The sequence below is a fragment of the Vanessa atalanta genome, chromosome 30 (genome assembly GCF_905147765.1).
Source record: "Vanessa atalanta chromosome 30, ilVanAtal1.2, whole genome shotgun sequence".
NCBI classification, from domain to species: Eukaryota; Metazoa; Arthropoda; class Insecta; order Lepidoptera; family Nymphalidae; genus Vanessa; species Vanessa atalanta.
The window spans coordinates 1,595,021-1,620,906 of record NC_061900.1 but is presented as its reverse complement, the minus strand read 5'-3'; the positions used below and the strand labels follow the sequence as shown (position 1 = coordinate 1,620,906).

Genomic DNA, 25,886 nt, shown 5'->3' with positions numbered 1-25,886 from the left:
TTGTAATAATATGTAATAATAATAATAATGTGACATTATTAATTATGATATCCAATGACGTAGCACCGTATTGGAGGCTAGGGCTAGTCTCGTAACAATAGTTAAGAAAAAGTCGACCACCAGAAACACGTCAGACTTGAGAAGAACCGGCGAAAGAAACTCAGCGGGACTTCTTTATATTCTTTTAACAACTGTATTTACAATGTAATTTTTCGTATTTTTAATTGAAACTGCCGCAAGGAGTATCATTATTATTCAGAAGTAATTTTATAATATCGATTAACATACAAACGTGTACCTTACTGATTTTTTTGCATTTGAATAATTATTAATGTCTGGCTCTTACCTTGCTGTAAAGAGTATACATTTTCTAACAAAAGAATTAGCCATGTGCATAAAATTATCGGCGTGTATTAAACAAATAAGTATACTCTAATGTAAGTATTTTTTCCCCGCCTCTAGTCATGAATTTCTTACATTAGTTATGTCACACACGCTTAGACATATTGTAAACAGTAAACACGAGCGTCGCCGTTGTCTAAGCGAAGTTCTTTTACGCAGCTTACAATAGACTGAACTGGCGCCTGGCGGTCGGTAATTGTCACTGAAAGAAAAAGCATTATACCCCCTCTAGGCGACCTTTCTTTGCCTCTCTCTCTCTCTCTCTCTCTGTCTCTTTTTATTATTAACGTTTTTATAAATCATCATTTAAGTACACTTATTTTTTATTTTTGTTATATTTCATACGTTTTTAATAACAATTTTTTTTTCTTCTTATTTAATTATCATCAAATGTAGATGTTAATTTATTTCATTGTATGTTATTTAATACGATATAAGTATGTATATACCTATAGCGACAGATACTTCCTTCCACCCGGGAGGCTCACGACATAGGTACTTATTTTTTGTCGTCTGTTCAATTTATCAAAGAATCATAGTAAGTGTAAAACGAAGTCGCTTCCCGTTGTCTGATACTGTGTATGCTTAGATCTTTAAAACTATGCAAAGGATTTTGAAGCGGTTTTTTTTAATAGATAGGGTGCTTTAAGGGGAAGGTTTATATGTACAATAAATGCATAATATAATAGAGAAACACTGATAATTTTAGAGGTTTCTAATGTCATGTCGTAAATAAACACATTTTTTTTTGCGATTACATTGCAAACTCTGACTGAACTCTATGAAATAAATCAAAAATTTTAATGTTCTATAATATTGTATGTATTTTTCATTGTACAGTTACAGTTTTCACAGCGCCGCCAAGACTTCACGGGATCGTAGACACGATTTCGCTAGCTCTTCCATCCTTGGCGGAAATAGCCAGACGGTAAAATCGTTGCACGGTTGCACGTTGATCGGTAGAGTCATTACGTAGATATTTCAATGTCCGGTTAAGTGCTTCCAACGCACGTTCACGTGCCATTGTGTATTCGTTCCAGATGATGTTTTTCGATGCTAATAAAACTGACCATTGCGGAGTTTTTTGCAAAACGTTGGTTCTTCAATAGTTTTAAGATTTCATGGCAATTTTTATGCCGAATGAGCAATACGGCATCCTTCTAACAAAGTCGCTACTATAATGTTGTCTTAGATTTTCGCGATTATTACACATTGAAATAAAACTAGTTTTTAACGGATTTAATCGCGTATATTAATTATTTTAACATCCCGACGTTTCGAGCACTTTGCAGTGTTGAGTCTGCCCGTGACCACGAACACTGCATTATTTCAAAGTCGCTACTATTCCAGAAGAAGCAACTGCAATCTCAATGTTATATCTCGCACGAAGAGCAGCTAAAACTACTGCCATAAGAAATGTCTTACCAGTTCCACCAGGGGCATCCGGGAAATATAAACCACGTATTCCACCATCAATTGCCTTCATTAATGTATCATTAACTTCCATTTGTTCAGGGATTTAACAGGGGTATATTCGTTAGAACTACTAAATGAGCAGATTTATTGTATCTAAGGCGGAACAAAGTTCGGCGGGTCAGCTAGTTTAATAATAAATATATCTTTAAAAAGTTATGGTTAGTTAATTAAATTAACGTTAAAATTTAAATAACGTTGGACTATTTTAGCGTTACTAAATTTTCGGTTTTTAAATTATAATACACAAAAATATATACTTACTTAAATTGTATTTATCAAACCAAATAGGTAAGATGTGAAGAAATTGTTAGGTTATAGCGAAAAAAGACTCCAAATGTGTCCCTGGTATAAACTTTTACAGCCTAGTTGATGAGGTTGTATGTAAAAACATGTTTTTCAAAAAATATTTAAATTTAATATTTTAAATATTATTAACATATAATAAAATAAATTTTAAATATTATTACTGAAAATATTCATCGTTAAGAAAAGTTAAAAATTAAATAAAAAAAAGATATACCTATAAATATACTCTGGGCATTCAAAAATGTTCCATAGCCATATTAAAGTTATTATAAATGGTATTCAAGAACGACCGAGAGAATTGATTGAAAAATTGAGGTTACAAATCCACCCATAAAATCTCTTTGCTCTGATTGGCCGACGAACCGACCAATGACATGAGTTTCTATCCCTTTCCGTATTTAACTGTTTGGCTTGATTTTTCTTTTGTTCGAAATTAGAACGATATTTCATTGTCTCTATTAAGACGGATATTTAGAGTTTTTCTTTTTATGTATGTACGCAAAATGATTAAAGATTTTTGCAGATATTGAAACGTAATACTGTTAGCACTTGGAATTAGCAAACTTAAAAGCTACACAGGTTTACTAAGTCTTTTGTGGGACAATGTTTTACAAAGGGATCCCAGAAAACGTGCGAAAATATTCGTATTAAGTATATTAATATACCTACCTAATTATATAATTGTAAAATTTCAAAGAATCGTTAAGGAACATTTGTGTACTATTAAAAAAGTAATGAATTTTTGGACGACTGAACCTTGGAAATGAAACGATCGCATCCATGATACATCAAATAATATTTAAAAAAAAACATGTTATTGTAATTTAAAAAAAAGTACCACTAATTCTCAGGCCCTATAGATTTTTGATAACCAATAAGCAAGTGTAGGAACCCTTCTACACCTGTAAAATACTTAATAAAATATTTATATTTAGGTATATAAATTAAAGTTATTAGGGGGGGGGGTGTTGGTTTATTTACCTAAAATAATGGTATTATGAAACGTGAAGGCACATTTAAATCGTTTGAATCTCAAACGAACATTGCAGCTTAAAACTCGACCAAGCACCCATGAGTGTATACGTGCTTATTCGTTTTTGTTATGGCGATATTATCAATATAAAAAAAAAAAACAATTTATACACCGGCTCCGCCAATTGAACGTCTACTAGTTCAAGTCAATCCGACCTATAGAGATCTCGTGTTGAGTCCGTCAGTATTTGTAAGTACTTATATGTCTATCTAGGTATACTTATGTAATAAAAAAAAATTATAGTCTATTGCAACTACAAGAGGACATATGTCACATAAACTATTATTCATATGGATTCGCGACTTAACGTTTTTGAACGTCGACGAAACTGTCATCGGAACTTTGGAAGTAAAATTTAAATGGATATATGTAAAGTGTAATAGTGTTGTATTATAAATAAAGATATATCAATCACGAACTGTTTGTAGTGTATAATAAAGCAGAACTATTAACAAATCGCATGGAATACGTAAATATTTATTCCTAATTCGATCGGTATAGACTATACAATAACAATTCGAGTTCTACCCACTATGCCTCTTGCACCTTAAATAACAAAATTTACATAGATATAGGACTATAGGTACTATTTCTCTAAGTAAACAAATTACAGAACTTTTCCTTGGTGGTACGGCTTTATGCTCGCCCGCCTGGGTAGGTAGCACCTCATCAGATATTGTATCGTACCAGTAGGTAGTAGGTACCTACTCAGTATTGTTGGATTCCGATTTGAAGGGTAAGTGAGCCAGTGTATCTACAGGCACCTCTTACGTAACGTCTTAGCTACCGAGGTTGGTGGCGCGTTGGCATAAGATATGGTTAATATTTCTTTTTTGTCTATAGGTGGTAGTGACCACCTACCATAAGGTTGCCCATTTGCTATTTATATATCATGAAAAAAACTCATTGAATCCTTTTTTAATGATATTTGTTAAGTATGAAGCCTCACACCTACTAAACCAACCCCTAAAACGGGGCGAAGCTGCAGGCCACGACTAGCTAAAAATATATCCGCTTATAATATTCAACATCATTCATCTCTCTCTCTTTATTATTAAAGGTATATGTTCTGTCTCTTTCTAATCAAACTCCGCCCTGTAGAGGCGGATCCTCGTTCGAAATCAGTTCAAATGTCATCCCCGCAACAGAAAGACGTGTCTGAGGTTACATCGAATAACAGTATTTTAGAATTCGTACAATTTTGTGTCTTTCCTTCGGTATTTTTAAGAACAGTGTACGTTTTTGTGCGATTAATGAAAGTTTGTGTTATGTGAATTTGTTTTTGTGTTTGTTGTTTTTAAATAAAAAAAGTAAGTAGTTTTTTTACAGTAAATGTAATACTTTTTTAAGGAATTATAGGATACTATAGGCCCTAAATTTTATTCTAAAAATTTTTTAGGTCTTTCAAAAGCTATGATAGGTTTTATTTTGATTTCATTTCATTGTAAACCGATGAAACCTTTTTTAAGTGACATTTTTAATATCAGATACTTTATTTCACTATAACCGACCAGTAACCTTTTTCCGCTCTATAAAATTAATTCCTTATTAAATTTTAATAATTTAATAAATTGCAATTAAGAATTCTCTTTAACTTTCTGCACATCTACGGCTGGAGCTCTTCGAAATGAGACCATAGCCGATTTTTTATGTGCAGCCATCGTCCCATAGTCACTGGGACAAAAATCGACTTATGCTATTATTATATACGTAAGATGGAAATTTACCCCTCCAATGAAGGTTATAGGTTTGTATGGAGTGGGAACGATAGCTCAAGGGTTTAGGATCGATCATGCAACTTTTCACATCGCTATTGAATCTTCGTATATAAGGCAACGAGAGTCAAATGAGAAGTCTTAGTCTTATTTTTTTTTATTAGATCTTTCTACGGATGGTTCCGCGTCGATCGACTTAATGTGCACAAGAAGTAAGGATAAGCTTATAACGCCAAGTTTCCGGCTCCGCAAAGTCAATCAATTATTCTTGGGGCAAGGTATCCGTTTCTATAATAAAATTCCGCAGACATTTTTAACTTTGCTGTTTCATAAATTCAAAGGATTTGTAAAAAAATACATTGGTAAAGAAGGTATATTATTCGATATAAGATTATATAGATGATAAAAAAGCGTGGAGTTAATGCTTGTTGACTTCCAGGCAGGAGACATAACATACTTATATAATTGTATTTAACTAACATAACTGGATTTTTAGATATTGAAAAAGAGTAATTATTGAGTTTCTTGCCGGTTCTTCTCGGTAGAATAAAACGACGATTCAAAAGTGTTTGTAAAAGCCTACTTGAATAATGTACATTTTGATTTTGATTGTAATCGGTCACAAGTTTTATACCGACATTTTGAGTCGTTTGTTGTTTTTGATTGACGCACAAAGAAACAAAAAAAAAAATAGATATATATATATATAACATTGAATTTAATCTTGGTTTTATGGCTGGATATAAAGTTATTAGGTTCTGCTAACAAAAAAATAATTATACTCCATTGACATATTCTATAATTAAAATGGCGGAAAAAACAATTGAGTTTTTTCCCGTTTCTTTTCGGTAGATACTTGCGAACCGGTGGTAGTTTTACGTTTAATTCAACACCAACATGACGATTCACAAGTGTTTTTATGAACTTGGATATAGCAAGTTGCGCTCAATGTTGGATGTAGTTACACCTTATCCGAGGAAAGGATATTGATTTTCAGCCATACTTAATCAGTAACTGGGTTGTTTTTAATAATTCTAGATTTTCTAGATTATAGTGCATTGGAAATATACAATAAATGGGTACTTTAAGCATCTATATCGCTCGTATTTTTTATAAAACTTTTGTCGCCCGCAGTTCTGTTCGCGTTTTAGGTTTCATGGTCAAATGTTATATAAAAATGTCCTTCAACAAAAGTTATTTAGCCTCAATCTTTATTCTGGATAATACTTATTTATAACATTTGAATATTAACGTATATTCAAATGTTATGTAACCGTAAGCCTTTTATTTCGATTGAGAAATTAAGTGAGTTACGACAGATGACATCTGTAAATATTGATCGACGGTTCGCCTGATTAAATCAATAAAAAGGTGCGCGTAATTATGTACGATAGTGAGAAGTTCTATTTCTTTTGCGTAATTTAAAAATAGCTTTTAATTGCACGCGAATAATAACAGTAAAATAATAATTATTTATCACTACATAGTATAAAACAAAGTCGTTTCCCGCTGTCTGTCTGTCCCTGTGTATGCTTAAATCTTTAAAACTACGAAACAGATTTTGATGCAGTTATTTTTAATAGATAGAATGATTCAAGAGGAAGGTTTATATGTATAATACGTGCACAATATAGTAGAGAAACACTGATAATTTTAGAGGTTTCTAATATGATGTCGTAAATAAAAACTTTTTTGAGCATACATTGCAAACGCTGGCTTAACCCAAAGAGATAGATCATAGAAAAAAATGTACTACAGTATTGTACACCTTAAAAAGGTCTATAAAAAAGTCCACGATGGTATATGTCTATCTCTTAGGGATAACCCACAATAACCATTTTTTAATAATATATCCTTTACTTTTTACGCGAAATAATGGCTTATTTTCGAAGCGATTTTAAGCAATACAGCATTAATCCTTATCCAATTAAGTACCTTAAATACATTGTGCATTTAATATAGATCAATATGGCCCTTTACAGCGTGTAATTTAAATGAATATTTTCGAAGATATTACAGATTTAAAACGCAGGGACATAGCGGTTTGTATTGTCTGATGACAAAAAGCTATGAACTTTGTATATAATGACATTCTGTAGTAAGTATATTTAGTACCAGTATTGCACCCGTGAGTCGGGGCGGGTTACTAGTTTTTAATAAATGTACTTTATCTTTTATCATCACTGCTATAGCACTAAATATTCACTATTTAAATTTGTGGTTCTATAAGCTGGACCGGATTTTATAGCCTTGAGGTCGTGGGGCCACAATGGTACGAAACCCTGGAGCAACAGAGAAATGGATGCCCCATACATAATTTAATTACTCTCAGCGTCGGTAAAACATGACTATATCAAGTGGTTAGTTTGTAATTCTCTATTGTGGGTCTCTCTTGTGGCCCCAGGGAAGTTGCCTCGGTTGAGCTTCTAAATCCGGCCCTGAAAATAAACATTGCCAATCAAGATAAGGTGTGAAGTTGTCTATTTCGAGCGGTTTGACATTTAACTGTCAGTTAAGCGAGCAACTTCACCGTGTAACTTTCATATCTGTGCGCGCGCATCATAAAAAAAAAACAATGAATTTTCACTTCAAAAACATTCAACGAGGAAGTAAAACATTTCCTTTGAATATTGTGATGATAAAAAATTTAAATATTATTATACGTATACGAGTAATAAAGTGTCCGTGTGTTCGTAACGAAACGTAAACATATTATAAACGAAATCTGGCCAACACGTGTAGGCTTCAAAGTTCCTTAATAAAAATTATGAGTCTCAGACTAAAGTTGCTATCGGAAGTAACGTGAATTAATATTATTATAAGAGCCGTAACGGTTCAGTGGTGAATGTGAATATTGACAATGAATGCAGGTTCAAACCCGAGAAGGCACTGAGTTTTTTGTCATTTGTGCTAATATTGTCATTGCGACATATTTAAATCCATCAACCTACATTGGAGCAGCGTGCTGGAATAAACTCCAAGCCTTCTCAGAGAGGAAGGTTTAAGACCAGCAGGAACATCTATATCTACCTTTTTTTAATCTATTAATTAATATATATTTTTTTAATTAGTTATTTCGAAGAATCAAGTTTTTTATTTAAAAAAAAAAACTAAGAAACGTAATAACTCAAAAATGGTTCACCTTTGCATCATGCATATAAGGGTTAAAATTATCATAAATAATCACCCCTATTACCTTCTAACGGGAATATGTCGAATCACCAAACTAAAATAAACTATCAAAGTTTGACAATAATTAAGTATCATTAACAAAATTGTTATTAAAAAATATAAAACAAAATAGTTTAAATATATACAACAACAACAGAACGAGACAGAGATAAAGAAAGAACGAGAAAGGGATAGGTCGCGTGGAGGCAGAACGCTATTTCTTTACATGAAGATTATTGTCAGTTCTACTGTAAGAGAACTTCGTTCCAAAAACATTTTGTTGTTCAGTCAAGTAATGCTGTCTCTTTCTTTCGAATGTCTGTCTCTTTCTTTCGAATGTCTATCTCTTTCTTTCGAATGTTACATTAATGGTGAATAAAAGAGACCGAATGAGGCAGTTTTAGATAGCCTTTTAAATCCAACAATACATTATGTTAAAAGGTTTTTGTAGATTAAATCTATACTTATATTTAATATTATAAATGCGAAAGTAACTCTGTCTGTCTGTCTGTCTCTCTTTGACTGCCAAACCAATGAACCGAATTTGACGAAATTTGGTATGAACCAAACTTGAACGCCAAGGAAGGACATAGGCTACTTTTTTCCCTAACACATGACAACCGACCCCTAAAAGGCGAGGGAAGCCGCGGGCGACAACAAGTTTGTATTATATTAGTAGAGCTGCGATGGCCCAGTGGTTAGAACGCGTGCATCTTAACCGATGATTTCCGGTTCAAACCCAGACATGCACCACTGAATTTTCATGTGCTTAATTTGTGTTTATAATTCATCTCGTGCTCGGTGGTGAAACAAAACATCGTGAAGAAACCTGCATGTGTCTAATTTCAACGAAATTCTGCCACATGTGTATTCCAGCAACCCGCATTGGAGCAGCGTGGAGGAATATGCTCGAAACTCCTCTCCTCTTCTCCTCAAAGAGGAGGCCGTAGCCCAGCAGTGGGAAATTTACAGGCTGCTAATGTATGTATATTAGTAGGGCTTTGTTCAAGACCGTCTGTGTAGGTACCACCTAATAATCAATATTCTCCCACCAAATAGAGAAGTACATTATTGTTGTGTTCCGGTATTTAGTGACTTAGTGTGTAGTACAGGCACAAGGGACATAACAACTTAGCTCCCAAGATTGGTGGCGAATTGGTGAAGCAATGTTTGTTACTTCTTACAGCTCTAATATCTATCGGTGGTCACCACTTACCATCAGATGGATGTGATCGTTCACCTCTGTTATAATCAAGGCAAAACATCCCCAAAACAACAATAATAAGTAAAACCATTATCATTTAAAATTAATATACCTACACAAAAAAATGAAGAGTTTATCTTCTATGTTGTATGAGATTTAGTTGATGCTGGCTAGCTGGGGCGCACCAGGCATTCTCAGCACCTGCGAGTCCCACATCCACCCCCCCCCTCCCTCCAATACTTTACTTTACTTTTTGTATCCATTACAGTTTATTCACGTGTTCAGTGGCGCTCACTCATTGAAACATTTCAAGTGTTTAGGATAATGACTTGTTCATTTCACTTAAAATAGACAAGCCTTTCATCTCCAAGTATTGAATCGTAAAAGGTTATTTTGTTCGTAGAGAGATATCGTGTTTGATTTTAAGTTCTTACAAGTATGTTTCTATAGCCTACTCCAATGGAAGTTGAAAAAAGGATAAACAGACCTTAGATTTACGTATATATTGTGCACTACTGAGAGTTTATGATTAATATATATCTTTGTTTATAATACAACACTTTAATTGTACTTCCAGAATTCCGATAACAGTTTCGTCGACGTTCAAAACGCCATTTTCCGGAAATCCATAGTGATTATCAAAAATAAAACAGGCTCTTAAAAATGTTGTTTATTTGGCATTTTTCCCGTTATGGTTGGAATAGAGTATTCGTGGTAACACTGGCTGTTGCCCGCGGCTTTACTCGCATGGCAGTTGAATATACTTATAGATTAACTTAAAATATTACGTTAATATAAGACCTCTTTGTATATTTTTTTTTCACCTCTTTCACCCCTTATATATTATATATCTACTCATTTTTAATCAGTTTTTCAAATATAAAGTTTCATGTTTATAACTTACAAAAACGACGGATTTCCATACAAACTTTCAACCCTTATTTCAGCACTTAAGCGGTAGAATATCCAGAAACGCTTGATTTTACGTGACATTTTTAAGCGGTAACCCAAAAATTAAATTTCATATGTCTATACTACATCAATAAAACGATCCCACTCACCAAATTTCATAGCCCTAACTTTAATAGTTTACGCTCGGCGATTATGAATCAGTCAGTCAGGAGATGTTATTTTATAAGTATATATATTTACTAGCGACCCGCTCCAGCTTCGCACGAGCGCAATGCAACGTTCACAGTTTTTCAGTCGTTAGACAATACATTAATAAAAATAAACCGCTAATAAATACATAAAAACTACTATGTCCCCGCGGTTAAAATCTGTAAGTCTGTAAAATATCTTCGAAAATATTCATTCAAATTACATATATACTGTAAGCTGTGTGTGTGTGTGTGTTTATTTAAAGTACTTAATTGGATAATGATTAATGCTGTATTGCTCAAAATCACTTCGAAAATAAGCCATTATTTCTCGTAAAATATAAATGATAAAAAATAGTTGTTATGGTCTATCCCTAAGAGATACCGTTGGGGATTTTTTTGAAGACCTTTTTAAGATGTATAATACTGTAGTACATTATTTTGATCTATCTCGTAGGGTCTGCAATGTAAGCGCAAAAAATGTGTTAATTTACGACGTCACTTCAGATATCTCTAAAATTATTAGTGTTTCTCTACTATATTGGGCACGTATTATACATATAAACCAACCTCTTGAATCAATCTATCTATTAAAAAAACCGCATCAAAATCCGTTGGGTAATTTTAAAGATCTAAGCATACATAGGGACAGACAGCGGTAAGCGTCATTGTTTTATACTATGTAATGATTAATTGAAGTTACCACCGGTTCGGAATGTAGATTTTACCGAGAAGAATCGACAAGAAACTCAGTAGTAACTCTTTTTCAACATTTAAAATACAAAAAATGATGTAAAAAAAAAAGCCAAAAGCCGATTGTCATCATTTGTATATAATATATCCTGCCTGAAAGTCAACAAGCATTAGCTCCACGCTTTTTTATCATCTATATAATCTTTTATTGAATAATATGTTTTTTTTTTATTAATGTATTTTTTACAAATGATTTGAATTTATGAATCGACAAAGTTAAAAATATCTGCAGAATTTTATAGAAGACACGTATCTCGTAATATTTTGTTTACGTCTAATTATTTATTGCGAGAGGTCGGGCATGTAATGGTATCCTCGCTGACCCTACATCAGAACCAGCTCAAGTTTTGTACAAATTAGTGGATGTTTTTTAAAGAATAGATGTAATTAAGGAATTTATAAAGTTTAATGTTCTAATCACTACGAGGGTAGCATATTATTGAAGATAAAACCCTCTTTAAAATTAATGATAAAAAATATATAGGAAACACGTATCAAAATGCCGTGTACTCGTACGTCGGCTGTCAACATTTCACGAATGAAACATGAAGTGACTTTTTAAAAAACCGCACTGCAATTTAGTTTTCTTCTGCTGGTACCCAGACGGGCTTGCACAAAGCCCTACCACTAAATAATTAGCTTAGATTCAAGTCTACTCAGCTTACTGGTAAATCAATAATAGGTTCACTAATTGTCCGTTTTGATTTTGTTACAGATCAAATGTCGAGTTACGGCAGTACTTCACCATCGGACGAAGGTTTCGAGAGGTACGAGCCACCATTCTACTGTCCTCCATCACATCAAGGTAATGATTTAAAACTACTTTTTTTATGAGAATGTTGTCGAAGGCAGGAAAAGTTATTGTATTTAAATATGTAAAAAAAAAGTTATCGAAACTATTGAATGAAACCAATATGACTGGCATGACTCGTTTGTACTCGTTCGTTCGTTCTTTTGTAGCGCGACACTCTATCTTGATATATGAATTATCTAAGGTGCTAGAATATGATTTAAAATTATCAAAACTATTTCTAATGTTCACTTCTAGCGATTAAAACTAAAATAAATAATATATACTATATGTTAATATTTTTATTCCTTTTCTTAGGTAGTCCAATGGACGGTGGCGTGTACTGGCCGGCGAATAGCGAAGCTCATGAGTTCGATGCCCAGGATATGTACCATGACAGTAGCCATTACATTAGCAGGAATTATGGTGAGTTTTTAATAAGTCTTTTTAATAGACAAAACATTCATCCAGACGGGCTTTCTACAAGCCTGTCTGGGTAGGCACCACCCACTCATCATGTATTCTACCACCAAACAACAACACTCAGTATTGTTGTGTTCCGGTTTTAAGTGCCTACAGGGATATAACATCTTAGCTCCCGAGTTTGGTGGCGAATTGGTGAAGCAATGTTTGTTACTTCTTACAGCTCTAATATCTATCGGTGGTGACCACTTACCATCAGATGAATTTGTTCGTTCACCTATATTATGACAAAAGCAAAACATCCCCCAAAAGAACAATAATAAGTAAAACAATTACCATTTAAAATTAATATACACAAAAAACTGAAAAGTTTATGTTCCCGTTATGTAGTTTCCCTTCAGGTTATTCCAGCATTGGTGTGATGTAAGGAATTGTTACTGTTTCTTACCAGTCGTGACCATTTACTATGGTGGATAATTTGTCCGTTAGCCTAACTATAAAAAAAAAAAAATTAAGAAACTTAATTTGTTTATGAGACGATTTGGATTTTTTTGCTCAGTAGTACTTCCAGTTTGTCCCCACTAAAATTTGAGTAACAATATCACCATTAAGGGTGAAAATAAAAACAGGTTAAATTTTTTAAATTGACAAATTTAATTCATAATAATATTTGAAGTCGATTTTTTTGTTAAAATTTTACATTGTTTCTTAATAGACGACATCACTTTGACCGTTCCCAGCAGGACGCATTACGTACACGTATAGTGCACTAGTGTGTGTGCACACATGTGCATTATCTATACGCACATAGTCCGACGGTAAATCGTCCACAACCGAAGCGAGTTCAGGCGTAGCATCATCTGCTTTATTTGCTTTTAACTATTCTTATTTATATTTGGAAAAAGCTGGACGCGATAGAGTCGATATTTAAAACATTTAAAATGCTTCTTAACCTTTATTTATTTTATGATGACAAAAATTTTCGTTTCCTTAGACCCTATTCTTTTTAACCTTGGTCCGAGGATAGTAAAGAAAAAAAAATTGTTACAGGTTACGATGAAATGCAACTATCAAGCAACGAGCCATACGAAATCTATCACAGTAATATGATACATCATAATTTTACGCAAAATAATCCAGGTAATTGTTCAAATGTACATTTTATTTAATCGGATTTATTTAAGGGAATCCAGCTTAGACTTTAATTCAAATTATATTCACAGACAAACAATAATAACACATTATTTATTTAATTTTATTATTGGCAACATTATTATTAATTATGACAGTTTCATAATCGATTACTTAATAACAATATATACAGTGGCGTAGCTATCGTGGGCCAGGTGGTGCAGTGCACCAGGGCCCCTGAGCTCTGGGGGCCCTCTAACCTAAGCTATGAAAAGAGCTTTGAATAGAGATGAAGTATGGATTTAATTTACTAAAGATATGTTCAACTCAATGTATCCTGTATCCTATTCTTATTACTATCTATAATTTTGAATGCCAATATACGTTAAAGAGGGGGCGAGGGCCCGATTCTTATTCTATGCACCGGGGCCCTTACCCACCTAGCTACGCCACTGAATATATACCAAAAAAAAACATGAAAATCGATTAAATATTAGTAAATAAACACAGAGAATCGTTGTTATGCACGGTAAAGCTTCTAAATGCCCCACAGTTGGGTAAAGCATGACTCTTAAGGAGAAGACTTAGTTGATGTCATGAGGTTGTTCAAATTACTTGGTGGTAGGGCTTTGTGCAAACCCGTCTGGGTAGGTACCACCCACTCATCAGATATTCTGCCGCCAAATAACAATACACTGTATTGTTGTGTTCCGGTTAGAAGGGTGAGTGAGCCAATGTTATCACAGGCACAAGGGACATAACATCTTAGTCCCAAGGTTGGTGGCGCATAGGTGATGTAAGGAATGGTCAAAATTTCTTACAGTGCCTTTGTCTATGGCCGGTGGTGACCACTTACCATCAGGTGGCCCATATGCTCGTCCGCCAACCAATGCTATAAAAAAAAATTGGTAGTAATCTAGTCACGTAATATAGTTTCCAAGGCATCCTGTGTTTACTTTCATAATATTTCCTAGGTATGGACTGTGAAATGCAAACATTGCCGCGCTACGATCGAGCGCCGCCATCTTTTGTCAGAGTTGTCAAACGGAGAACAACAGCCAATAAGAAGGAGAGGCGACGAACTCAAAGCATCAACACTGCTTTCACCGATTTGAGGGAGTGTATACCAAACGTACCCCCAGACACAAAACTATCCAAGGTGAGTTAGTAAAAACAATATCATAAAACGGTTAACTTTAAGAAAGCGCATGGCGCCGTTTGATCTGAATGTCTAACAACTCAAAAACCTCTTCCCTCTGTGTGTGAGAGAGTTTTTTTACAGCCTTCTATATGTTTTACGTGAAATTTTCCACTTAGTCTTAAGATAATTACAAACAACAAGGAAGTAGTACTTTTTGACAAAAAATCCATTATTCAATATAGAAGCATTACACTTACTTATTGATAGTTAAATTAAACACTACCACCGGTTCGGAAAAGGAAACACCCTGACCTGAGAAGAACCGGCGAAAGAAACTCAGCGGGTCTTTTTTTTGTCAAACTAATTAAATATACATATTGAATATGAATAGATATAGCCAGGAGGCGATCGTTTAATTCCCAAGGTGCTATCAATCATAAACTGTGACAAAAATCAAAGAGGTATTAGACTTTTGCGTTCTTCGCTCATTTGCAAAACATTTTAATGCTTAAAGCACATTTGTGCAACACAATACGGCAAACACAACGGAGAGGATTTTGAGTTGTTAAGTTTACGAGTGATGCCAACATTCCAAACTGTGCTGTACAGACATGCCCTTTCTGGGGAAAGCTATTTAAATCGGTTAGGAATGCACGTTTATACACACTGAACGAAAATAAGTTTTCTTTTGTTTTTCATATTCAAAATGGCGTTTGCGCCAATTTTCGTTATATTTACGTCAAAATACATTGTTATACCAAATCTTAGACTCATCGACATCTCAATCGAATCATATCGAAATATCTTACAAGTGTTTTATTGGATAAATTTAAAATACTCATATCTTTGTGAAGTGATGGTATTTATCAAATCAAACAATCATTAAATATTCACAAAATTATAGCAGAAAATAAAAGTCATTTATTATACTTAGTAAAATTGCAGTTTTGGCGATACGTTTTTTTTTTAATATGGCGCCTCAAATATTCATTAAATTCATTCAATTTGTTGAAATTTGAATACTTGTATATTCAAAATTAAAATAAATGTTTTTGTCGAAGAAAGACATATTCTGTCAAAGATTATTTAATGGACGCAGATTTAGAATTGACATTTTTAATGAAGCAATTGATCAAACGTATCAATGAGGGTCGAGATGACCCAGTGGTTAGAACGCGTGCATCTTAACCGATGATTTCGGGTTCAAGCCCGGGCAAGCACCACTGAATTTTCATGTGTTAAATTTGTGTTTATAATTCATCTCGTGCTCGGTGGTTAAGGAAAACATCGTGACGAAACCTGCATGTGTCTAATTTCAAAGAAAATCTGCCATATGTGTATTCCACCAAACCTCAAAGGTAGAGAAGGCCTTAGCCCAGCTGTGGGAAATTTACAGGCTGCTAATATATTAATTTTAACAGCATATATTCATTTTAAACTTCAGATTTTGTATGTATAAATTACTAGCGACCCGCCCCGGCTTCCCACGTGTGCAATGCTGATACTAAATATACTATAGAATGTCTAACAACGTTCACAGTTTTTCAGTCATTAGACAATACAAACCGCTTTGTCCCTGCGTTTTAAATCTGTAATATCTTCGAAGGTATTCATTTAAATTACATGCTGTAAAGGGCCATATTGATCTATATTAAATGTAAAATGTATTTAAGGTACTTAATTGCATAAGGATTAACGTTATATTGCTTGAAATCGCTTCGTAAATAAGCCATTATTACTTGTCAAAAGAAAGGGATAAAAATGGTCATTGTGGGTTATCCCCAAGAGATAGACATATACCATCGCGGACTTTTTTGTAGACCTTTTAAAGGTGTACAAAAAGTAGTGCATTGTTTTTCATTAGACGTTTTCTCTCCTGAAGTTTCTTTACTTTACTTAACTAGGTGGTAGGGAATTCTGTAAGTCCATCTGGGTAGTTCACTTAGTCAGCCGCCAAACAGCGATAATTTGTATTGTCGTGTTACGGTTTGAAGTGTAACTACACATACAAGCAGGGCCGGACCGTAAGTTTAGGGGGCCCTGGGCTAATACTACTTAGGGGCCCACGTAAGTTACACCTGAATGTAGACTTGAATTAAATGAATTGAATGGGTTTGATTAATTGCACGATTTGCAGGGCTGCAAACCATACGAACTGTTTAATTTAATAAAATTAGGTAATTCTTTCGCATTATCGTCTATTTTTACTTGACTTAGCTGGGGGCCCCTTGATCCATGGGGCCCTAGGCTGAAGCCCAAAAAGCCATATGGTAGATCCGGCTCCGTATATAAGGGGCATAACATCTTAGTTCCCAATGTTGGTGGAGTATTGGTGGTGTGAGGAATGTTCATATTTCTTACAGCGCCAATGTCTGTGGGTGTTGGTGACCATTCGACATTGTGGTATATAACTTATTCGAACATAAAACATATGGAATTAGCAAATTTACAATACAGACCTATAAAACTTTGGTTATGTTTTAAAGTAGAATTTACATTAAATATATCTGTCTCACTCTAACTTATACGATTGTCAGATGGTGCGACCGAGATCGCAGAGCATCAATACAGCGTTCTCTAAGCTTAGAGATCGCATCCCAAGCGTCCTACCTGACACAAAGATGACTAAGGTTTGTGGTCATAAATCTTAATTTAAATGATCGATGGTCGAAATTTTAATTAAATATATGTTTTTATATAAAGTTTGACTAATGGTATTCTTTTAAAAACTAATTCCATGTGTTTTATGGTGATGATTATTTAAATAAAATAGATCGTTTATAAATATTGTTGAAATTCGACTACAATATTTTTTTCTAGTTTTATTACATAGCAAGCATGTATGTGTATGTCGGAGAAGTAGTCGGGTTTACAGCTTCCATCGCAGTGAAACGCAATCAATATAAATAATCTTTATTAGTTCTGTTAACAATTTATTGTCTATTTTAAAAAATGTGTCAATGCAATACGGCGTTGCTATAACAATGCCCGTTTCTAACGCGTCCTTTTCGAATGAATCAAACGGATATTCACAACTACAACTTTTTATTATATATAAATTAATGCAATTACTGTAAATTCATTCTTAAAATATAGTTTAATATTAAAGATGAATATCTATTTGGTTCTTATTATTAAATATAGCTCTTAATTAATTACAATTGAATTACTTAAAAATAATATAATATTTTTATTACATAGTCCGTTATGACACATTACAGGTGGCGCTACAAGACGGATCCAAATTAAGTTTTACTTATTGAATAATAGTGTTTTACAAATTTACATAATAAAATATAAACATTAAAATGATAATTGACAATATACTTATAATTATTATTTTATATTACTAATATTTTAAACCATTGCCGATAAATGGCGACTTGCGCCCATATGTACGTAATTTATGTACATATATATTTCAACTTATAAATACAAGATGGCGTTATGTCAAATTGTAGACAATTCTAAATCGCGATGGCAAGATTCGCTAATTGTTTACATATAGCACATAGGAATTTTTCGAATAAAAATGGTTACCAGTGGCACCTAATAGTTTTTTAGTAAATCCTAAGTATTGTGGAGTATCCTTAGAATCGACTGGGCCAGTTGTTCAACGTCAAAACAATTGAATGAGAGTTGTTCTGTAAGAATAAACTCGAAACGCAACTCACCGCAGATTCGTTGACACTGATGTATTTATAAGATACACGTATCAAAATGGCGTATCACCGTCGGTTGTCACATTTCACGAGTGAGACACGAAGTGAAATCTTACAGAATCGTAATGCTGAACTGTTCTCTTTGCCCATTATTATTTATAATAAATATTATTTATTAAACCTTATGGTTTTTTTTTTTAAGTTTTTACTGTCTGAATTTGTTTTTTTTTTGTGCAAATGCATTGTTAAGGGCTATAGAATATATAACATGCCATTTCATAAATTCAAATCATTAGTAAAAAATACATCGGTAACGAAAGCATATTATTCGATACAAGATTATATTGATGATAAAAAAGCGTGGAGTTAATACTTGTTGACTTCCAGGCAGGATATTACATACATATATAATTGTATTTAACTAACATGACTGTATTTTTAAATGTTGAAAAAGAGTAACTACTGAATTTCTTGCCGGTTGTTCTCGGTAGAATCAACATTCCGAACCGGTGGTAGCTTGACTTAATATAGTTTGTTAAATGACGATTCAAAAGTCTACTTGAATAAAGTTTATTTTGATTTTGCTAGATCAGGCCCATCGTAGCCGGAGTAGATTCGGGAGTCCTCTCACAGGACTATATAAAGCCCTGTTGTAAACTAAAAACCGACCAAGTTCGAGTCGAACAGGTGCACTGTGGGTTCCTGCTACAAAGTTATTATTATAGTGTATTTAGACTTCGAAAGTCATTTCCTCGTTTAATCCTGAAATATTTTTGTTGGACAATGAATGTCTAGAGTAGGAGAATGATAACAGTTTAAGTGAACCCGCCATTCGAGGCCCCCTAGACTGGCCGCAAAAGCGGTGCGGATCAGGTAGTTTCTAAGTAAGCTAGTCGTTGATCAGTTAAGTAAGGAAATCTTTGTCCTCAGATTAAAACGCTCCGCCTCGCCACCTCTTACATCTCCTATCTCCTGAAAGTCCTGGAGACGGACGGAGAGCCAGCGGGTGGGTTTAGAGCTGAGTTACATCACACCCCCCCGAGGAGGAGAAACGCTGAGCACACGTCACAGGTTTGTGATACAATACAATATGCCGACCTCCGTGGTCGAGTAGTGTGTATACCGGTTTTCACGGGCACGCCACTTCGAGTCGATGTAGAAAAAGTTCATCAGTTTTCTATGTTGTCTTGGGTCTGGGTGTATGTGGTACCGTCGTTACTTCTGATTTCCATAACACAAGTGCTTTAACTACTTACATTGTGATCAGAGTAATGTATGTGATGTTGTTGTAAAATATAATTATTATTGTATATGCAAAATGGAAAAAAAATAGATCGCTGAGTTTCTTTCGCCGGTTCTTCTCAGGTCCGAGGAGCTAAATTCCGAACCGGTGGTAGATTTTTGACAATCAATAAGCAAGTGTAAACACTTCTATATTGAATAAAGATTTTTGACTTTGTCCAATATTTATTATACTTATTTATTTATTATTATTAATCTTTATAGCGGCTTGAATTAAAGTGAACTGGTGGAAAACGTTACGTATGAAAAAAAGCGGTTTTTTTTTAGGCGATCTTTCCCTCTCTTTCCTTTCTCTATGTTTGTCTCTCTTTCCTTTTAAACGACTTTATATAATAGTATTTAAACTTATTTCTTTGTTATTGTTTTTAATTCACTCGTGATTTTTAATAACAATTTTGTCATTAATTATTAATAACAAATGTGTTGCCTGATGGTATGTAGTCACCACTGCTCATAGACAATTTACATTACATTAGCAGCCTGTAAATTTCCCACTGCTGGTCTAAGGCCTCCTCTCCCTTTGAGTAGAAGGTTTGGAGAATATTTCACTAGGCTGTTTCAATGCGGGTTGGTGGAATACATATGTGACACATGCAGGTTTCCTCACGATGTTTTCCTTCGCCGCCAAGAACTCGATGAATTATAAACACAAATTAAGCACATGAAATTTCAATGGTGCTTGTGGGTTGAACCCGAAATCATCGGTTAAGATGCACGCATTCGCATTCCCTACACCGTCATTGCGCTAATAACATTGGGTACTAAAGGTGTAGTCACATAAAACTTACCGTTCAAACACGAAACACAAAATTACTAAGCATTGCTGTTTAGCGGTAGAATGTCTGGCGATTGGGTAGTACCCACCCAGATGAACCGTAACCGTAACAATAATGTGATAAGCGCTTAGCTTGGTGCTTTTTCGTTTAGCTCGCTTCACAAATGCCATTACTTCTGGAGTTATTCAAATCGGTTCATTGTTTTCGGCTTGGGAACCTTCAGAGATTTCATATTTCTAAAGGGAAACGCACGTCCCTGGTGTTGCAGGTGTCTATGGGCGTTTGTAATCACTTTCCATCAGGTGTGGAATCTGCTCATTTGCCACCTAAGTATACATATAAAAAACAGTTAGAGTCTATTTGTCATCACGAACAAACACATGGTTCATCTTTGTGATCTGTAAAGATATACTTTTAACTACAACGGTTATACTCTCTTTTAAAATCAATGCATTCCATTTGTACAATATTATATATAGATAATTTTGTCTGTACGTCTGGCGCCCGGTGCACTTGAACGCGTTCCCTTGTGAAATAATTTCAAGTGGATTTCTTGTATCGGAACTTTGATAAGTTTAGAAATGGCGTCGGACTTTTTATAAATATACTGGATACCCGTCCTGCCTTCGCACGTGTACAATAATGGATATATAAAAAGAAAATTGTTGTCTTTTTCCGGAAAAGCTGGGAAACTTGACATTGTTAGCTTTTCTCTACGATAATCTGTATGTATAATACATAGAAAACCTTCTTCTTGAATAGCTCTGTTTATGTATGGATACCGCATCAAAATACGTTGCGTAGTTTTAAAAATATAAGCGCACAGACGTCGGGAAACAACCTTATTTTACTGGCGACCCGTCCTGACTTCGCACGGGTGCAATGCTGATACTAAATAAACTACAGAATGTCTTACAACGTTCACATTTTTTCAGTTGACAATACAAACCGCTATGTCCCTGCGTTTTAAATCCGTAATATCTTCGAAAATATTCATTTAAATTACATGCTGTAAAGGGTCATATTGATCTGTATAGGTATATTAAACGCACAATGTATTTATGGTACTTCGTTGGATTATTGCTATATTGCTTAAAATCGCATCGTAAAGCTTATTTAAGCCAATATTTTTCGAAAAAGTAGAGGATAAAAAATGGTTATTGTGGGTTACTCCTAAGAGATAGACATATACCATCGCTGACTTTTTTTATTTTTTTTTAAGGTGTACAATACTGTGTTATGTTATTTTGATCTATCTCGTTGGGTTCAGCCAGCGTTTGCAATGTAAGCGCAAAAAATTTGTTTATTTACGACATTATTTCAGAAACCTCTAGAATTATCAGTGTTTCTCTACTATATTGTGCATGTATTATACATATAAACCTTCCTCTTGAATCAATCTTTCTATTAAAAAAAACCGCATCAAAATCCGTTGGGTAATTTTAAAGATCTAAGCATACATAGTGACAGACAGCGGTAAGCGACTTTGTTTTATACTATGTAATTATATTATACCTGAGTGTTATAGGTTATATTTCATCAATGCGAATACAGTCGCTAGTTCGCTAGTAATAACGGAAATAGAATTTAAATAAATCTGGGCCCCCGACAAGACGAGACAATGGAAACTAATTTGTTTTTCTCGAAGCATTTCGTCGTGTATTTAAACCCCTATTAGATTCGATCTGAATGTTACATTTCTTTTTTTTTTCTTTCTTCCTACGAATTTGGAAAATTCTAACAAGTGCAAGGTAGCAAGCATTGAACCGCAAGCAAGCAAAAAATTAGCAGAATTATATAATAAAATAATTAAACTACCTCCAAAACACTACAAATTATTCAGTAAAAATTGTCTCTGTCGGATTTAGGGGAGAGTTGCTCTGGGGCCCCCCTCAAGAGTGGGGCCCACAATTGTGATTCACATAATTACGACGAGTTAAAAATTTAATGTAATAATGTATTAATTATTTTTTTTTAAAGTTACCGATACAAAGATTAAATAAATTATTGACAAACCTTACTGACTGAAATGGACTTGTTCAGATGAAATAAAATAATAATTGGGGGGCCTCAACTTCTTTGTTGTCAGGGCCTCAAGAACTTTGAATCCGGCCCTGAATTAAATACAAATGTATATACTACAGCGGTATATCAAACTCTCCTCGGTCTATTTATGTTCCTCCGACATTTTATAGGGCCACGTGTTTTTCCGATATTAAATTAGCAGCGATAAACTGCGTCTGTTTCGTAGCGAGATAAACGTGTAATTCGATTAAATATATCTCGTGGTTTCAAGTAATGATAATATCAAGAGTTGCCATATAAATAAAAACAGTGTGTTATATGTAAAAAAATGCATTGAAAATTTGTATGGGCTGGTTTCTGAATCGCGCTAACGTTTGGTTCGTCCCAATATATATAGGGTCTCGATAATAATAATATGATATTGGAACTTTTGGAACATTGTGTTATATTTTGGAACATTGTGTTATATTGCAATTACAAATGTAATAAGTGCCAACCAGAAGTACAGAGGAGAGGAGGTTTGTATGGTGTAACTCTCTACCACCAGCATACGTCCTCTCCTCTGATAACTTGGGCGCCTTCAAACGAGGCGTGAAGAGGCATTGCAGGCCGCCATGGCGAGGATGACTAGTGCAGTTCATTTTCGCTGACTGTACTGGACTTCGCGTTTGGACTTACCTGATGGAGAGGACTCATATGCCTTCACGGATTACATAAAAAATGACATCTTAGTTCATAAGCTTGGTCGCACATTGGCGATGATTTTTATGGTTAATGCTAACCCAGATTGTACATTGGTCATAGTGGCCAAACTAAAAGGAGATCAGCCAACTACACCAGTATGTGCGCCAATATAGGAGCACTCTCATAATCCGATATAACCGGGAAGAGTTCAGGCGCTGGATCAACATCTTTACGGACTTTCCGAGATACGGGAACACTCGTCCAACATCCAGACTCCGGCTGAATGACAGACTGAAAAAAATTCAAAAACAACCCAATAAGTTTTGGGCCGACCTGGGATTCGAATCCAGAATCTCGGAATCTTCGGCCAATAAAACAAAACAATAATAAAAATAGCACATAAGTTTTATATGGAATTTTATTTTCATTTATCGCGTGCTAAGGAAGTGTTTAGGGCATTAAAAAAACCAGATGCCGATACGCAGACGGGAAGACGTTAAACATTGTTTACGAAGCGAAAATGTAAGCAATCAGGTAAAAAAAAAATGACCTAGTTCAAGCGTCATGTAAATATTCTGTTCCTTTTTACGGAATTCGAAGAATTCTCGGTGTTTTTTTAAGGATTTTTTTTTAACTTCACCTGTTTGTGTGTCAAAACTTATAAATAGATTCCATCCGGTTTGAATTAATATTTTGCAAACTCGTGTTGACAGGATTAAACATTTAAATTGTCTATACTAATATTATAAATGCGAAAGTAACTCTGTCTGTCGGTTGCTTCCCGATGAGTGACGACGAACCCCTAAACCGCGAGCGAAGTCTCGCGCGTCAACTAGCTCTACATAATTTGATCGTAATAATCGCAATTTTTTTTATTATGGCAGTTGGTATGGCGGTTTTTGGCCCAAAAATAAATTAACACAATGTGACGTATAAATTAGAATTAAAATATCATTTTTATCCTAAAATGCCGCGTTCCACATGGACAATTTATCTTCGTCTACGTTCAGTTTATAAGCTATCTGTTAAAAAGTATACAACATATAAACAAACAATAGTCTTGCTTCGTTCTGAAACTATAAATTAGTGTTGCATATCGATAGTCCACTATCGAAAGACTATCGATAGACTATCGATAGTATTGTCACGTGTTAATACTATCGATAGTATGGACAGTATCGATAGCTCCCCGTGAGCAATACTATCGATAGTATTGCAAAAACTATTACTTTTAAACTATACTATCGACAGTCCAATACTATCGATAGTATTGCTTACAGAGAGCTAGTATTGCCGTAATCAATAGTATTGCTCACGTAGAGCTATCGATACTATCGATAGTACTATCGATATCCTGAATAGTTCTCGAGGTCAACTGTCGATAGTCAAACTATCGATAGTTCTGCAACGCTGCTATAAATTAAAACAATATAAAAATTCCACATCAATCACATTAATAGTTTTTGCGTGAATAAAAAAACAAACAATTTGTACAAATGTACCGTGTAACCATACTATTAATAGATTTTTAAACGCATCCGACTAAATACACTGTAAACTAGAGATTTGTAAATAATTTCAAGTTAAGAAAAAAATGTAAACGGGAGCTCTTGAAATTTTTTTTTTACGTTTCGACTCATCTGCTTGCAATCACGCGTGTAACGAAAAAAAAAACATGTAACCTTTTTGGTATTATCTGTCGTATGCGGTTACACGGTTTTTTTTTGACACATTAGTAATTGATATTTTTAATCTGTTATTGATTGAGATTTTGTTACAAGATAATCTGTGCCAGAGATTAAAATGACATTATTATTTTTTAACCGATACTAATATTATAATCGATAAAAGTAATTTTATCTTTACGTCCGTCTATCTATGTATTTGTATATCTGTCTGTCTGTTAATTTTTCATGACAAGCCTACTAAACCGATTTTGATGAAATTCAGTATTATAAATCAAGCTTGAATTACAAGGATGGACTTTTTATGCCTTACACTTGACTCTTTTTTCTATTCAATACTGTAAATGTGAAATGACTTTTCAAAAGTTAAGTTGTAAAATCCTACTTAATATCGTATTTTTTTTAAATTTCATTGTACGTAGTACATACATATTATTAAAGGTATTCAAACTTCATCCTTATATTTTTTAACTTAATATGTATTTACAATTAGAATTGTCTCGTAACATTAATTTTGAGAATTATAAATTGTAATAAAAAGGAGGTAAATTTCAATAACAGTTTAAATCTCGAAAAAACAAAAAAATATATATTTGACTTCCCGCCAATTTTTTTATTTGACATTTGTTTTTTTTTACAGAACTCTTCAGAAAAGAAAGGCAAAGGACGCACCGGTTGGCCTCAACACGTCTGGGCGTTAGAATTAAAAAGCGAACAGAATTTGCAAACATAACTCATAACAATATTGAATTGTAAATAAAACATAGTCTAATTATATTAATTTTAGAAACACTTTAATTTAAAAAATGCTACCGAATTTTTTTTTACGAAATGTCTTAAATCATGTTTTTATATTGCTATCTCTTTGTTCATTAAAGCATACTTTGACCCGTCATATCAAGTTTAATTAAGAATTGATGTACGTATATCTTGGTAATAGTGTTTTCCACGTAAGACTTTTCAAGTTTTTAATGTTAGCACATAATCGAAACTTTTGTTTATTTTTTTTTGCAATAGTGCATAGTTCAATAAATAATTCTTTTTTATCTGTGATTCTTAGTTTCTCAGTTTAACATTGTTATGACCTTGTACCGTAAGTATTTACTA

The 25,886-nt window shown here is 34.0% G+C and overlaps 1 protein-coding gene across 3 annotated transcripts; it reads left to right on the top strand.

The window, feature by feature from the left end:
* The first annotated feature begins 3,929 nt into the window (after positions 1-3,929).
* Positions 3,930-25,588, top strand: LOC125075179 (heart- and neural crest derivatives-expressed protein 2). Of its 3 annotated transcripts, none has more exons than XM_047686813.1 (8): positions 3,930-3,953; positions 11,876-11,965; positions 12,269-12,376; positions 13,424-13,513; positions 14,479-14,663; positions 17,183-17,275; positions 19,238-19,378; positions 25,420-25,588. In XM_047686813.1, the coding sequence occupies exons 2-8, from the start codon at positions 11,881-11,883 to the stop codon at positions 25,510-25,512; spliced, it is 795 nt and encodes a 264-aa protein (XP_047542769.1). In that variant the 5' UTR covers positions 3,930-3,953; positions 11,876-11,880; the 3' UTR covers positions 25,513-25,588. The 3 variants fall into 3 exon arrangements, with proteins under 3 accessions (XP_047542769.1, XP_047542768.1, XP_047542770.1); XM_047686812.1 differs by lacking the exon at positions 3,930-3,953 and adding an exon at positions 4,363-4,527; XM_047686814.1 differs by lacking the exons at positions 3,930-3,953; positions 17,183-17,275 and adding an exon at positions 4,363-4,527.
* The last annotated feature ends 298 nt before the right edge of the window (positions 25,589-25,886 follow it).

Excerpts from the sequence above, each read along its gene's own strand:
- LOC125075179 (XM_047686813.1), top strand. The coding sequence starts at position 11,881 with ATGTCGAGTTACGGCAGTACTTCACCATCGGACGAAGGTTTCGAGAGG. Across the intron at positions 13,514-14,478 it reads TTTTACGCAAAATAATCCAG|GTATGGACTGTGAAATGCAA; the intron begins GTAATTGTTCAA and ends AATATTTCCTAG. Across the intron at positions 17,276-19,237 it reads CTGACACAAAGATGACTAAG|ATTAAAACGCTCCGCCTCGC; the intron begins GTTTGTGGTCAT and ends CTTTGTCCTCAG.